This window comes from Dicentrarchus labrax, unplaced genomic scaffold (assembly GCF_905237075.1).
Source record: "Dicentrarchus labrax unplaced genomic scaffold, dlabrax2021, whole genome shotgun sequence".
NCBI lineage: Eukaryota > Metazoa > Chordata > Actinopteri > Moronidae > Dicentrarchus > Dicentrarchus labrax.
In genome coordinates, this window is record NW_026136701.1 from 8,840,031 (window position 1) to 8,856,412 (window position 16,382).

General features: G+C 37.9%; 2 protein-coding genes across 2 annotated transcripts; both read left to right on the top strand.

The window, feature by feature from the left end:
* Window positions 1–4,944: 4,944 nt before the first annotated feature.
* LOC127362570 (regulator of G-protein signaling 13) lies at window positions 4,945–6,776 on the top strand. Its single transcript, XM_051398408.1, has 5 exons — window positions 4,945–5,125; window positions 5,233–5,286; window positions 5,373–5,434; window positions 5,533–5,699; window positions 5,815–6,776. Exons 1-5 carry the CDS (start codon window positions 5,043–5,045, stop codon window positions 5,998–6,000), a joined length of 552 nt encoding a protein of 183 aa, XP_051254368.1. The 5' UTR covers window positions 4,945–5,042; the 3' UTR covers window positions 6,001–6,776.
* Window positions 6,777–12,808: 6,032 nt separating this feature from the next.
* LOC127362547 (regulator of G-protein signaling 21-like) lies at window positions 12,809–15,136 on the top strand. Its single transcript, XM_051398360.1, has 5 exons — window positions 12,809–13,093; window positions 13,183–13,251; window positions 13,361–13,422; window positions 13,515–13,681; window positions 13,971–15,136. The coding sequence occupies exons 1-5, from the start codon at window positions 13,044–13,046 to the stop codon at window positions 14,250–14,252; spliced, it is 630 nt and encodes a 209-aa protein (XP_051254320.1). The 5' UTR covers window positions 12,809–13,043; the 3' UTR covers window positions 14,253–15,136.
* Window positions 15,137–16,382: the final 1,246 nt, after the last annotated feature.

The following is a 16,382-nucleotide window of genomic DNA, read 5'->3' on the forward strand; positions in this document are numbered from 1 at the left end:
CATTTGTCTCGGTTTCTTGTTCCATCAAATGTTTTCTTTTTTATTTACTTTGTGGTTTTTGAAATATCTTAAAAACTAAAACTAAATATACTCAGTTGAATGACATCTGGGTGTGGTCCTTTTGAATGTAATGCAAATCACCTCAACTGCTGCTGTAAGAGAAGTCTGTCTGTATACTGTAATATGGTCATTGGTCAAAAGATACACCAGATGGCAACAGAGCCCTTCAAGCAACGTCATTCAGTAAACAAGAAGACAAGAAGAAAAAGGAAGGGAAAAAAGGTTTCACACTTCCTCTCATTTTGTGTGGGGTATTTCTGCAACCTCTCAGCCGCGGTTAAAATGACTTAGTACATTAAGTATAATGTGAGGGGGAACTGTATGAATCAGTCTGGTGTTGAATTTGCCTGAAATGCCAGACACAGAGTGGTGGGCGGAAGGCCAGTTTCGATGGCAATTCAGTTGGTTTCATGTTGCCAGGCGGGTTCATTCATCCCCCCCAAAAATCTGTGAACTTTGAATCTGATGCGATGGAAAAATCATCTTTAACTAAGTTCATTGCCCTGTACCTATACCTCCCTTCAAAGGAGGATTAGTGTCAGGAATTAGATAGTATGAAACACATTGTGAATTTTACAAGCTTATATAATCGTCTATATAGAAAGTATGCAAATGCAAAAGAGCACAATAAAGCTGTGTTCCCAAGGCACCAACTTTTAGGCATAATGTTCAAATTCCCAAATGAGGGTAAACTCAGAATGCAGGATTTAAATTTTAAAACACGAAGCAGTAAATTCTACAGTTACATTGTTCTGCTTTTGCATGTACAACCATAAGGTCATTGTCTGATGCGTTTTTGAGTTTGGAAAGTGGAAGTAAGCACAGCGGGGTTTCTCCATGTGACTACTGGGTGTTAGACGAACATTTTGTTCTGTTTGTGTTGGCGGCATTAAATGTACAGGGTATTTATTTTAAGGTGCTGCTGTGCTTGTGTTGTGCAGACAGCTCACCACAACTTCCTCTAGTTTAGACAACTCTGGTTGCAAATCACCTCTTTGTGGGAGAAGGGTTAAGTTCCTTGGGTACTATGAAAAAAAAAGTTTAACCTGGGCTAGTGGTTATGACGCATAGCAACGCGCGGCATAACGGCAGCAGATATTGCTAGCAGGAAATGAGGAAGACATAAAAATGAAAGAAACTGAGAAAGGTTATAATTCTCACAGTGACAGCAGTTGATAGAAGAAAACCCACAGACGGGTGTTGCCTCCGATAAAGAACATTTCTGAGATAACAAGCAAGCCATCAACATCTGCGTTCTGACACAAAACATTTCCTGTCAAACAAACTAACATGAACACGGACAATGTGACAAAACAGCAGCTTTATATGTTTTTTTTATTAACACTATATTTTGTGTGACACTATACATTCATCAGGCCTGCAGCTTGTTAACCAAACCATATGCTATATATTCTATAGCACACTTAAACTTCTTAATTCTTAATGGGTCTTTCCACTTTTTAAACATGCTTTTGTTCATGCATTCACTCCAAACTGCATGTTCTCTGCATTTCCTGAAAATGTATATGCATTCCTCTACACACTTAAATGTGTTGCTATGGTTTTCAGTTGTTCCACAACAGTATGGAAATTGTAGAAATTTGAAACTTGCCTGAGAGACTGAAGGTGTTCATCACTGTCAACATCATGCCTACATCTAGTGTTGTCAAAGCTACATTGAATTTGTAATAATGCAGCTGTAAATCCAGAAAGCAAAGCAGTACAATACAATGACAGGAATGGTAGATCAAATAAATCAGGATAACGTAAATTACAACATGAAAAGAAAAAGTGATCAAATCCTGTAGAAAGCCTCAAAACTGTGCAAAAGGATCTTTGTGCAGAGTTTAACTCTAGAAGCCTATTTTCAAATAAGTGAGGAAAGTTTCTCCGCTCAATTTACATCTGAGATTAATTATTAATTTCCACATAAGGGTTTTTAATAAAGCTGAGTGAGTCTCATGAGAGTTTAAAATAACAATACATATACATTATACCTGTTTTTTAACGCACATGTATTGGATTGGTACTCAGCATCGGCCAATATGAAAAGTTCAGGTATCAGAAAGGAAAAAAATGATATCGGAACATTTCTGAGTGCAACCAATGTCTGGGTCAAGCCCCACCCACTCTGAGTATGGACAGGAATACAAATAATTTAGTTGGTTATACAGATACAGACAGACCTACGGATAATGGTGTAGTCACTCAAGTTTGTTTTGAGCCATATAGCTACTCCATGGAGGACAATGTTGGTCTGTCTGTTGGTCTGGGGGCCCTAATAGCTAAGGCTCCATCACCTGTGCTCCTCAGTGTGTCTTTAGAAAAGCAAACCAAGTGCTCGAGAGAGTCAGACTTATATGTGCTTAAAAATGACACAGTAAAAGGTTCAAATTGATACTAAAATATGCAGGTAAGTACTGAAGGGATTCAACAGTATAATGGATTTTTAGTGCAGCAACAACCTTAACAACTGCAGTCGTAGAGATAATTACAGTAAATTAGTCCACACAAGATAGGGAGGAAAGCATGTATGAAAGTTTCCAGATTTGCATTGATGAATACTTTTGGAAGTAGTATCCACTGCTGACTTCCACAGTGTATTTCTTGAACAACCAATGTAAGGCGTTGAAAATACTGGATATTATACACGTAGTGGTTTAGATTTGTTTTATTACATAAAAGTAGTGTCCATATTAAAGGGGAACTTTGTTAAGAATCTAGTATTGATTTCTGAAAGACCCCCCTTGAGCAGCTTTGTGATAGATGGTTTTTGACTCAAGAGCTGAGATGTACATGGATTAGAACTGAATCTCAAATTTGATAAAAGCAGATAATTATGGACAGCTTTTTTTCCCTAAAAAGTTTCGATCAGTGTGATATTGCTAACATCACTGGTACAGAGCAGAAAGGACAGGACTTTCACTTGAGGCATTTATAAACCAAAGAAAACAGAGGACTGATTACATTTTCTTTTAAAAACAGTTCCATTTCAGGGAAATGTTCAAATGACAGGTGACAGCTTTGTTATTTTTCCTGTGAACACTGAAGCAGGAAGTGAATGAACCAGTCTTGAATTACCTCTCTATAAGGGCATATGCTGCAGTGGGACAGACGGGGGAGCTTGTATTTAAGGTTCAGTTCCATTCAGGTCAAACAGAATCACCATGCTGCTTTTGTGCATGCTAACTCACTGTAAAAACTCTGCTACACTAAATGGAACAGAGCCTTAATTAGTATCACTGGTAACACTCGTGTTTGCCCTACTATTTCATTTCAAAATGGCTGCTGTGAAAATGTTGTATTGTTGATATTAGTGCTTTTTACATGATGTTGACATCAACCAGTTAGATCTGAATCTTTTAATCTCTACAGTGAAAAGATATTAAGATGATAAAACAGATTTCCTGATATTATACTTACGGCTTTAGACCACATAGAGATGGCCTTATACCTCCTGTATGTACAAACTTCTAACCTTTCTAAAGTGGAAACACTGGGGTGTAGGACGAATACCACGCAACCACAGTGTCCCTGCTTTGGTTCCGGTGGGCAACCTTTAGTTTCATATCATCCCCCTCTCTGTTTCCCTGTGTATTTTCTATCTGACTCCACTGTCAAGTATCAAACAAGAAAATGAAAAGAAACACATGATTTAAGTTATATAACAAGTCATTAGCTGAAAGAGAAACTGACCCAAAGCAAGACTGAACTTGTGTTGTTCTTGTGTTATTTGAGGCTATGTGTCTGTCGGAGGCAAAACAAGATTCAAGCGAGGTCATAAATGCAAACTTAAAAAAGAATTGCATGTTAGTTGTCCTAAGTCAGTAGTGTGCCCCCCACAGAGATTTTATAGGAGTATATTACATGTATGCTAAGGTATTACTGAAGCAACAAATATGGATATTACAAACATAATACAACAATTTGTCATTTCTAGACAGGTTCAGTGAGAGGAGCTGAGAGATTTTTAAAACCAAAGAACACACTGCATTTAGTGTGATTGCACCATAATGTGAGAACATCTTCAAAGTAAGACTATGTAACTTTGGCTGAGCGGCTGGCACTGCCACCATCAGTGACAATTATAGGATGATGGTAAATGCTAATAGAGCAACTGTAAAGGAGGAAAGAGTCTTAAGACAGTGAACTGGCTTAATGATGTACCTTTAAGAGTAGTATCTAGCTAAATTTAACCAATTGATCTAAACAAGAGTTAGTTAACTGACTGACTTTTTAGTTTATTTTGGGAAATACTCACTTTCTATTGCTTTAAGTTAGGTAATTAGCTAACATTTAGCATCCAAAAGCTAGTTGTCATACCAGGTCAAGTAAGGCTGTAGCAGTAGAGGCCTTGGGTGTATTAAATTGAGATAGCATGTTGTTGCTTATGACTTCAACTTTTAAGCTTGTTAAAGGAGAAATGTCTTATTTCTTCTATCGAAAGTAATATAGTTTCACTTTAAAGGAAACATGATGTTTTGAAAGGTGTAGTTGTAAGTGACAGGATGCAGCTGCTTCTTTCCTGCACAGATGCAATCATTAGCTCTTTCACTAATATAAAGTGCTTAACCATAAGGGGACATCTTTACTTGTTGCCTCAGCATTTAGGTCACAGTGTGTTAACAAAACCTTTAACAGTGGCATTGGTTCTTGAGGCAGACTGGAATAAAGACTAAAGCATTTGCCTATCTGCTGCAGAATTTTCCACAACCCAATTTGCATGGCCAGACTTTAAACCAAACAAGTATCGATGCAGATCAAAGTACAGTACAGTCAGGCGGCTATCATTACAGTGTGCACAAGTTTGCGTCATACCCAACTTCCTCTTTTTCTGTGGTTAGTTCAGAATGATGTTGTGACTCTACGCACCAACCTCATTTCAGACTTCTGCTGTACATATATAAGTTGATGCTGAGCGGACACAGTGGCAGTTGCAGATCTCACTCAACACAGTCACACATTTATACAGCATTGTTGCCATGCCAAGTCTAGTCACATCACCACCAAGGCAGCTTCAGCACTTAACTATGGATGCTGATAACAAGGAGAGGGGAAAAGACAGGTAAGCATTTTATTATACCTGATACGCTGTATCTACTTTTTTGTGTCATGGCTGATCAACCTCAAGAAGAGCATGCAAGTAAAATAAATTTGTGTTTGGTTAACCAGTGGAGGAAACCTGAAGTGTCGTCTTAGAGCGTGTCAAGGCCCTAACACGGATGGGTAAGTGAAGAAAACTTCTCTGGAAACTAAATATCAAATTGCTGACATACTTGTTGCATGTGTGACACCGCACCCCTCTTTTGCAGGCTTTGTTTCGAGGAGATGTCCCAGTGGTCACTCTCACTAGAGAGGCTTCTATCATCCAAATGTGAGTTTATCAATACATAGTCCCAAAGTCAAGTTTCATAGTCAGTGTTCTTCCTCAACACTGTCTAACTGCTGTTCATTTTGTGTTCACGTGTGTAGATGGCATGAAGATATTCCAGGCCTTCTTGAAGTCAGAGTTCAGTGATGAAAACATTGAGTTTTGGCTAGTGTGTGAGGACTACAAGAAGATCAAATCCTCCTTCAGGATGTCCTCCAGGGCCAAAAAGATATTTAAACGCTATATTCAAGCTGAGGCTGTGAGAGAGGTATGTGTAGAGGTTTCTTATAACGCAAACAGATTTACAGTTTTCTTCACAATATGCAACACCTCTGCTACTACTTTTGAATTTATGGTCCTCATTATTTTTCCTCTGCTTCCAGATCAACATTGATCACAAGACCAGAGACTTGATCAGACGGAACATTAAGGCGCCCACCAGAGTGTGCTTCGATGATGCCCAGAGGATCGTCTACGGGCTAATGGAGAGGGACTCTTACCCACGTTTCCTCAGGTCTGACATCTATCAGGCTCTACTGGACTCTACATCAGAATCAGTGAAGATGTAAAGAAAACAGATACCAGAGACAATGTGTTTATAGACACTGGACTGTGAAGCTGAGCACAATGCTGGACTACCTGAGATAAGCTGTGTTGTGTGTTTGCTCATCTTGGGACAACTGTTGGTGATTTGTTAACACCAAAAGCACCGAAAATTGTCATTTTCAACACATTCTAGCCTTACTTGTGAGTTGGAAAGGACGTGCTTTGGGGTTGGCCATGCCCATGTACTGTGTGAGAGAGGGGAGGTCAGCTTTGTTGTAAAAAACGAAAACAAAGAGGGTTTGTTGAAAATCAGCTGGTATAATGGAAACAGATGGGTCAGAACAAAACATGTTCTACAGATACAGTTGTACATGAATCAGTAGACGCTGCTGTGATAGCCCCTGTAAGTTAGGAAACTTCCCAGACATACCACGATTATGTTGTGAAAATACCGGGGACTTTCTGTGAGAGACGCCAGGAAGTGTATGTGGTGCAAACAGCAACTTCCACCCAAGATGCAAGTGCATGAGCTGGTATCTACATTTGCACACCATGTTAAGTTTGTTATCTCACTAAAGCAATAGAGAAGTAGATGCAATCCATATGTGGATTTATATTTGTGGTGTTATCCATTTAGAAGTCATCAATGCTGTCACAGTGAAATAACTGATGTGTTGCAGCTATAATAATTTGTTATAAGCTATATATTAAAATGTGTTCCACAGTTTGTCACAATGTTGTGAATGTGAATATTAAGATGGATTTGTACATATTTAATAAACAAAATATTACACTGGCATTGAAATCTGACAAATAATTGTATATGTACAGATATACAGATGTACAGATGTACAGATATACAGATGTACAGATAAATAGACAGACACAAAGGAGGTCAGGTTCCCATCAATCTAGATACACATCACCTTAAGAATCCTGAAAGTAACTTAGTCACAGTTCATTCATTCATTCATTCAGTCATTTAGTCATTTAGTCATTTTCTTGTTCATTCACATATTTACTCACAATTACGTTATTTACCACCTGGTGGTTTTTGAGTTTAGACATGTCTGCAGCAGCACAGGAGTGCTTACTCATACTCTCTACAATACTGCACAGTGTACAGTTCTCCATATGTCTGTAACATATCCTTGTTGATACATTTCAAACTTCACTTAAAGGAACAGTCTGACATTTTGGGAAATACGCTTATTGGTTTTCTTGCTGAGAGTTAAATGAGAAAATTATCCATTGTCATATTTGTAAATATAAAGCTACAGCCAGCATCCAGTTAGCTTAGCTTAGCACAACAATTGTAAGAACTAACCTGGCTGTGTCCAAAGGTTTAAAAAAATGTATCCACTACCTCTCTACTCTAAATCTCACTAATTAACACGTTAATACCCCTTTTTCCAAACGTGTCTAGATTACACTTTATAGCTCACATGTTTAAATCATACAAAAATAGAATAGCTTTGAACCGTGCCAGGCTAGCTGTTTCCTTGTTTTCAGTCTAAACTAAGCTAACCAGCAGCTGGCAATACCATATTGAGCATATTTAAAATGGGTATCAATCTGTCAGTAAGAAAACAAATATTTTCCAAAATTATCAGTAACCCTCAAAACACAATTTCCCCCTCTTTTTTCCATCAAACACAGTGTGCGAACTATACCATGGCCTTCTGGGGAGCTCACTTACAGTATTCTGACTACAAAACAGAGAAATGAATGGGTGGCACTAAGAAAGATGTTTGAGTTAAAGTGAGTGAAGTTTATGAAATTGTAATCAAAGGTGTGGGCAGCAACAGCATGCATTTCTGTATCTTTATTAGAGATCACCCTAATGCAGGAATTATACATCAATAATATTCTAATAACACGGCCCCAATCATTCACAACCCATGTTTTCTGGAGAGCTCATCTCTTATTAAGAGGAGCCAAGCTCCCTCTGGCTCCCCTGCAGTTCATACCCTGGTTAAACAGCCTCAAGATTGGATTTTACATTATCTGACACTATGTACTTTAGTCTCTGCTGTCACTGCTCCTCATTGAAGCAGCAGTATTTACACTGAGTGAAACCAAAGACAGTTTTTAATGGCTGCGCAATTCAGTCAAATTGACATGAAATGTTTCTTTTGTACATCATGTTTTCATAAATTCCCCCAACATTGAGCCTTATACACTTGGTATATTTGGGAACTTTGAGGATACAACTACAATTTGAAATAAAATTTTGTGGGTTTAAACGGTGTCTAGCTGCACAGCATGATGTTGTAATGAGGATCAATGAGGTTTAAAGGGTTGACAGCTAGGACCACAGTGACTCTTCTTTAATCAGCCATTAGCATTTCATGCTTTTGAATGTGTTTCAAGCACTTCCCACCATTCCACGAGTCATTCAGCCTTTGTTTTACGATTCAGTCTTTCATTTATCACTATACTGTAGCAATCAGACGTCACCTTTGGTTTATAACTGAAACTGCATTTGTATCACCAAAAAAAAACCCAAAAAGGAAGTTTATCTATGGGAACACATCAGGTATCACTCTGTTAAAGGTTATAGAAAATAAGGAGAAGTGTTCCGAACTGCTTACATCCTCTTTTAATCTCACTCGTCCATCCTTCTCTTTGTGCAGGCACACACACTTAGCCAAATGCACAATACACAAATAATAGAGAGTAATAGACAAAAAGCTGTCAGTATAAATGCACCACATTTATTTTGTGTTTTGGCCAAAAAAGCTTTCAGCATCCTTTTTATTTCTAACACAGGCCTTTTTTTTTTACTCAGATGCAGCTAAAGTGTTAAACTGAAGTGAATGGATCAATGCCTGACTGGTCATCATTTCCTCTTTCGCACTGGCTCTATTTATTAGTAACAAGATGATCATGCGATAGATTAGTCATATGACCATGAGAAGCTGTAAAAAAAACAACAAAATGAGGTCACATCAGAGACACAGGATGTTCGGGTTTCATGCAATGACACATATCTACAAATCACTGGTGTGAGGATATCCAGTACATACTACATACTACTCACTCAGTCATTGAGACTGAATTGTATTTGAAAGCCATAGGTTTATCTTCCATGTGTGTCATAAGACAGAAGTCATCCTTTTGGAACCACATGGGTTGTATACATGTCACTGGATTACTGTGTGATGTTGCTCGACCAGTTCAACAAAGGAGACTTTGTTTCAGGTCTATTTCAGTCACAGGTGAAAATGTTCCAATGTGGAAATTTTCCATTAGATACAAATCTATCTATCTACAATGTTTACACGTTTAAATACAGCTGGGGATCATGAGGATGTTATTTGCTTTGTAGGTATTTGGTCATAAATCAAAGTATTGGGCACATTTTGATCTGATGGTTAGCTATGAAAGTTGCTCAGTGGCGCATGAAGCCAAAAAACCATTTCCCGCTCTAAAGAAATTATACGGATGAATGTATACATACGCACCAGAGACTTCCACTGGCCGAGTTGACTGACTTCCAGTTTAGCCTGCCTCTTACTTGAATGGGAATAAAATAATTTGATTGTGCAGCTTATCTAGACTTTCCAAATGTTATTGCCTAAAAATTTTTATAAAATGTATTCACCGTTTTATAGACGCTTCACATACTGTCACAATAGACATAGCTTACAGGAAAACGTAATTTTGGGCCAGTGTGCATCACTTGACGGATGTAATTTGGTTAAATTGGCTTCAAAGACTGGTGCTCTTCCTAGCGGCATGGTCTTCTGTCTATCAAATCTATCCCAGGAAGCATGCGTTGGAAGACAGGGAAACAACCTGAATATAGAGTCTTCAGTCCAGCAGGTCTTTGGACTGCAAAAGGAAGCTAAAGCACACAAAGAAAACCCACTTTACCATGCATGTTAGCATTGTTCAACCCAATGATACAGGCTTCTCCAATGTGAATTGCAAATGAAACATTGTAAAACTTTTTTCTGTTGGCTGCCATAGCTGCATATATACCCCAGTGACTTCAATGCTCAAAGTCCATCATGCAAATCTAGAGTCTATATTTATATCTACAATATAATAGATGTTATATAACTTCTTAATTTAGAATAGCACAGTTGTATATACTGCATATTTTTACTAAATTATTTGTGAGAGTCACAGCTGAAAATGACGATGGCGATGTCAAAGATGGTGCTGACCCATGCTGAGTTGTTCTCACAGATCAAACAGTAAACCTTTGTTGCATATTCTAGTCCCTGTGTCATAAGTACGTGTGATTACGTTGGTTTTATGTAGGTAATGGTGTAACACTCATGCGAAAGCAGACCTAGATATTCTGTTTTGCTTCTCTGCTCTTCCTGTGTTTCTACGACTTCCTCAGCAATGACCCTATTAATCAGTCATGTGTCCTACAAAAAGGTTCATGTTAACTCATATGGTCCCCTTCCTAGTTTTTAGGTCAACATGGGTGAGATAACTTCATATGTTTCTGATGCAGTTTCACTTCTTTCAGATATTTTCATTGAAACAAAGCCAGGAAGAGTAAAGAAGCAGAATTTTTAATGGATGTAAAGAGAAATTATCTGTATCAACTAAAATGTGTTTCACAACCACATTTGTGATGAGGGGTCGGAAGTAGACATTGCTTTGATTTTAGGGGTTACAAGACGCATTCAAAGCACAGGTTCTAAAAACTTTACCGCTCACTTTTGGATGTATATGAATCTGCAGGTTTTCCCTTTCACAACTACTTCCTGTTCAACACAGTTTTGGTCCTGGAAACCACACACGAATGTGCAACAAGCCATTGTTTCAGTGGTGAGGCCAAGTTCAATCTTGTCCAGACCGGTTTTTGTTTGGTTTGTGTGGTGACTGTTGCGTGTCATTAACTGTGATGTTCTGTTCAACAGTTCTTGTTCATGTTCCATTCACTCCAAAGCCCACATTCATTCACTGATTATGTTTTAACTCTTATTTTATTATTATTTTATTTTGAACTAAAAGAGCAGTCCTTCCACATGTACATTTTGATCAAACTAACGACTTGGTTGTCATGATGTGTCCTGACAAAGAAAAGGGTGAACTTGACTGTCTTTTTGAAAAAGAGTCAGAAATAAGACTTTCACTTTCAGATACTTACACAGAGCCATCAGTTAATGCTGCAGTTTTTCCATTTTCTGAGCTTGTGACCAAAACATTTTTAGCCCTGCTAGTGGAGTGGCTGTAGGGATTGAAATGTCAGCCTCTCAGGCCGTGGTTCACCACTTTGGTCTGGATGGATATTATGCTGATTCTAAATGGTTTACTATGAAATTGTGTACAGACATTCATTGTTCCCAGACGATGTAGGCCTATTCTAATGACTTTCTTGGTCCCCTGATTTTTTATCTAGTGCCACCAGCAGATTGATATTACATAAAATGTGTTTGAGGGAAATGTCTTAGCAACTGTTGGATAGATTGCTATGACATTCAGGACATGTCCCCTTCAGGGTGAATTTGACTATATCAATTTGTCTAAGACTATGGTTTATCACCAGATACCCTCAGAACTTAAGGACATTTCCATCAGACACAGCTATACTTTGTGCTAGGTACTGATTAGTAAATGTTGGCATAGTAAACTAAGATAATGAACATGGTAGATATCACCTGCTTAGCACCAGCATGTTAGCATTGTCATTATGAGCATCTTAGCATGCTGACATAAGCATCTAGCTGTAGATGTTTAGCGTTGCTATGCTTTCTTTAATAGTTATTATTCTTACAGTAATTACTTTCCTAAGAAATGAAAGCAATATCGAATCAATATTTCTCTTACCCCCTATCTCTGTCCCATTTCCCATGTCCTCTCCCACCCTTGCATCCCTTACAAAAAACACATATAATACCAAATAAACTACATAAAGGGAAGAGAAACTAATTTGGTTCTGAGCAATCTGCACATTTGCCCCCTGATGTAACATTACTTCATTATGGCTGTTTTACTGGTCTTATTCCATCTAAATTAAGTGAATTCCTAATCCTAGGCTTTGTCATGTCGTTGATTTGTGGGACAGTTTTTGGTTTTTGGGCTTCTGCTGAAGTTAAAATTCAAAAGAGTTACAGAGTCAGAGTGGTGAGAAAGTAACTGAAGTGTTTTACTCAGGAGTAATAGCTCTGGCCCCAAAGAGAGTGTGCACTGAAATGGAATATACATAACTGAGCTTATTTGGTGCTCTGTTCATAGTAAAAACAGCTAAATCCAAGTCAAAGGTTTATTGCTTGTAAAGACACTATTTGAAACAGGATATAATTTCTACGTATGAACAAACAGAGACAAGACTCCAGGTATTCCCCTTCCAGAAAACCAACTTTCACTTTTTATATCATAACTTCTGATGTTCCACTGTTTCAAAAGCACAGTTTCTAGTACACAAACATATATTTTAATGATCCTCGTTGATTAATAATGATTTTGTTCTTGAAACACCTTTAAAATGCTGTTAATTGAATTAACATCATGAAATAAACAGCCTTTTAAATTAGGTAAAATTTAAAGAAATGCCAAAATATGAGGAACCAACAGTGATAGTGAAGGGGATGTAATCCAGAAACTGGGAAAGAAAGACACACAGAAGGAGCAGCACAGAAAAGGAAAAAAGAAACTCGTGAACATTTGACCTTTGATTAAAAATAGCACAGACTTGAATGGTGAGCTAAACAACAACAAGAGACTGAGTGACTTTCAAGAGTCTATGTAATGCATTTAACTGTGGAGAATGTGATGGGGGTTGTGATACATTAAGGAAGAGCACAAGGTTTGACGCACTTTGAGTATTCATGTAACTCCTTCTAATTACGCAACAATCAGGCAGTATGTCAACAGAGGTTAAAGATAGCCTGACACATGGGGTAAAAGTGGTAAGACTCAGGGAGAAACTTGATGTCTTGACATCATAGTTGGAATCGCAATCTGGCTTTGACCCTCGTCAGTGAGAAGAGGCAGTCAGGATCCAGTGGTGAAGCTGTGAGGTTGGAAATCTGACGGAGCATCATGCACACCATCAAATTATAATTCACAGAGGAGGTAGTCTTATTCATATTCAACAATGACCGGGCTCTCTGAGACATCTCTTGACCTTCAGGACACAAAGAGAATGTAAGTAAAGTACGTCCCATTTGCAATGCAATGAGATTTACTTTAAGCCTTCTTAATACTACTAATAATACTGTTATCCTCTCTTGCAGACATAACGCATGGAAATCCAAAATACATAACTTCATCCACAGTCCATTACCATGGAGGAAAATCAACAGGTGTTTTTTTGTTGTTAATATTATCATTCTGCATATTAATATTGTGCTGTCTAACTTTTTCTTTCAAATGTGAACAAATCCAAAAACCTTCCATTTCCTCTGTTTACAGACAAGAAACAAATCAAACAAGCCTGCTGGTAGAATCTTTTGAGGCACTCCTTTCCCAGAAATGTAATTTTCATCTGCTTTCAAGCAATACAAAACTAATATCATGGCTGATTACTGTTTTATTTATAATGCAGTTATGTTCCTTTGTGTAAAAGGTGGACACACAGCATTTCGGGACTTTCTGAAATCAGAGTTCTGTGAGGAAAATCTGGACTTCTGGTTCGCCTGTCAAGAGTTCAAAAACTTCGACAGCCCAGAGGAGCTGAAACAGAGAGCAGCAAGTATTTATGAAGAGTTCATCAGGGCCGAGTCTTCCAAACAGGTGAAAACAAACTCTATTAGATGCTCAAACCCAAATCTAAGCGTAAGGAAAACTTGGTTTGCACATGAATATTTCATGTGTTTATTGCAAGAGCGGCAATAAGTGCAAGAAATAGAAAAACTCCTGCACTGACCTGTATCATTTACTGTACATTAACCACAGCCAGTGTTTTAAATAGTTACTTTCCAACTGCATCTGTAATGATGCAGGTGGCTGCACATAGTGCGTATACAGTCAATGTCTAAATTGAAACAGCATGTTCACTGCATTGCTTAACACGTCTTTGCAGGTAAACCTAGATTTCTACACAAGAGAGATCATCAGCCAGAGTCTCCAGCAACCAAGTTCATCATGCTTTGTCATGGCAGAGAGGAAAATCTACAGCCTGATGGAGAATGGCTCCTTCCCACGCTTCATTCAATCTGAACAATACAAAGTCTTATTTGATGCAGCTTCTAAGCCTGGGAAGCACAGAAAGGCCTTGAAGATAAAGAGCACAGGAGCTCTAATACAGCACGATTCAAAACCAATCATTCTGCAGAGTGAACTCCATCTCTTGCACAAGGACTGAAATCATGCATGTTGATGGTGTCAAGTGTTGCACAGACACAGGGTCAGGATCTGCTTTTGGCAGACACAATGCAATCACTTCCCCTTGCCTCAAAATGTCCCCTCAATAACATAATGTGAGACAAGACTATAAGCTGTGCCAGTGCACTGGACATATAACATACTGCAGGCAGTGCCATCTGGTGCACATTGAACACTGGACTTTATGTTTTGAATGTAACCCTTAATATTTCTGGGACTCTACAAGTGAAATGCACATGACTACAGGACTCTATTTAGTGAGTTTGTGCTTGAACAATATTTATACAAATGTGAATGATTTTGACATGTATGCATCATGAAGCATGATGATGAGCAATGCTACAGGATTTATTTTGGGGTAAACTCATACAAGAGCTCCTACACTGAACAAGACGTCATGGTCACCTGGATGTCATAAAAATCCATCCTTTGAAAAGTTGATGTACTACTGCCACCCAGTGGTGAGTGGGTTAACGACATCAATTCAATCTTATTTCAATAGTGATCTAACTGGTCTCAATCTTTGCAGAAAAATGGTTTCTAAAGGTATAAATAAAATAACCTTTTAGGTAATAATGATATTTATTATTATCCATACTTTATTTGTGTAGGCTAATGGTGATTATTTATTGTATTATTATTATTTATTAACTCCCTATTTAATTTTCACTTGTCTGACACTGACACTCATAAAGACACTCAGTGGTGTAACCAGCAGCAACACTGAATAAATAGAGGTTTTCTCTCAAATGTAACCTGTTGTATATCATTTATCTTCCCCAATTCCCACAAATTCTAGACCTTTAGTCCATTTGAAATCACATGACTAAAATCAGCTCCAATAAATATTTCCCTTATTTGTCAGATTCTTTCATTTCAGTTGTCTAAACACATTCAGTCTTCAATTAAAAAGCAACATCTTGTGTTAAAGAAAATAAGTTAGTTGTTTTGTTTGTTTTCTTTTGCTTTTCCTACTTATGCTGCTGTTGATTATTCTTTGACTCAGTCTTATGCGGTATCAGTAACACATTTTTGTTTTTTACAAAAGCAGTTTTAACTGCTTTCTCAGCTCATGACCTAAATGATGAGGACTTTTTCACAGCAGACATTTTGGCTTATAAGAAAAGCACAGGTAGGTATTAATAAGTACTAATAACATTAACGAAGGTTCTGTTCTGTTCAAGTCTCCTTCTAGGTCTTGACAGTGTGACAATGAGCCAGCAGCTTGCACAATACCAGGACCCTGGCTGACACCTGTGCTTTTCCTCCTGCCAATGTCTTCTGTGGAAAAGACTAATAAGCTAATATAGTGCTATATGCTATGGTAGTGCCATGTCAGCATTACTTTTTATGATTAAATTGAGTTGCACTTTACACTTTATGTACTTATAGTATATTATGACTCTGTTGTGAAATGGCATTACATTTGGTGAAGAGTGCACTATGGGACTTCACTTGTGACTTATAAAACAATGACTGGGTCCCACCTCTGGGTAACATTACTGGAGTTGACAACAACTCTTAACGTTACTGTACAATAATAAATATTATACTAATATGGATGATTATAATGAACTGCACTGTCTGGTGTAGTTTTATGTGCAGCTTCAGTGAGATGATGATGAAATGACTGATCCGTGTGTTAAGCTGGTCATTGGTTTCAGTTAAGCTAACTAACCACACAGCCTGATGAAATGTGAAGAAGAAAATGAGAAATGTTGCACAGGGCAAATAGATAATTGAGTTTACATATAACCAGCTTATTAAAAATGGTGTAATATTATGTATAAGGCCCCACATACCCTCACAGGTGTTTTCAGTGTTGCAGATTTGACCCATAGGTTGGCGTTATGTGAAGCTGTGCTGGAAATTACATAAGATCATCACTATAAACAACAAAACTAACAGGAGAGCCCCTGAAGTCCTCCCAAAATATGTTTTTATCTGGTTGCACACAATAATAACTTGCATGTACAAAATATCATCTTGTATGCATACGATTCAAAAATATAAATAATTGTTCGGTAACTTGAGGGCTCCATAATTCAACATCCAGAAAGGGGCCATGTTGCATAGTGAGTACTTTTACTATTGATATTTTACGTACAGT

Bases quoted from the DNA above. Each gene is read 5' to 3' on its own strand.
- LOC127362570 (XM_051398408.1), top strand. From the start codon at position 5,043: ATGCCAAGTCTAGTCACATCACCACCAAGGCAGCTTCAGCACTTAACT. The intron at 5,435-5,532 runs GTGAGTTTATCA...TCACGTGTGTAG, and splicing joins GAGGCTTCTATCATCCAAAT to ATGGCATGAAGATATTCCAG. The intron at 5,700-5,814 runs GTATGTGTAGAG...CTCTGCTTCCAG, and splicing joins AAGCTGAGGCTGTGAGAGAG to ATCAACATTGATCACAAGAC.
- LOC127362547 (XM_051398360.1), top strand. From the start codon at position 13,044: ATGACCGGGCTCTCTGAGACATCTCTTGACCTTCAGGACACAAAGAGA. The intron at 13,094-13,182 runs GTAAGTAAAGTA...CCTCTCTTGCAG, and splicing joins CTTCAGGACACAAAGAGAAT to ACATAACGCATGGAAATCCA. The intron at 13,682-13,970 runs GTGAAAACAAAC...ACGTCTTTGCAG, and splicing joins GGGCCGAGTCTTCCAAACAG to GTAAACCTAGATTTCTACAC.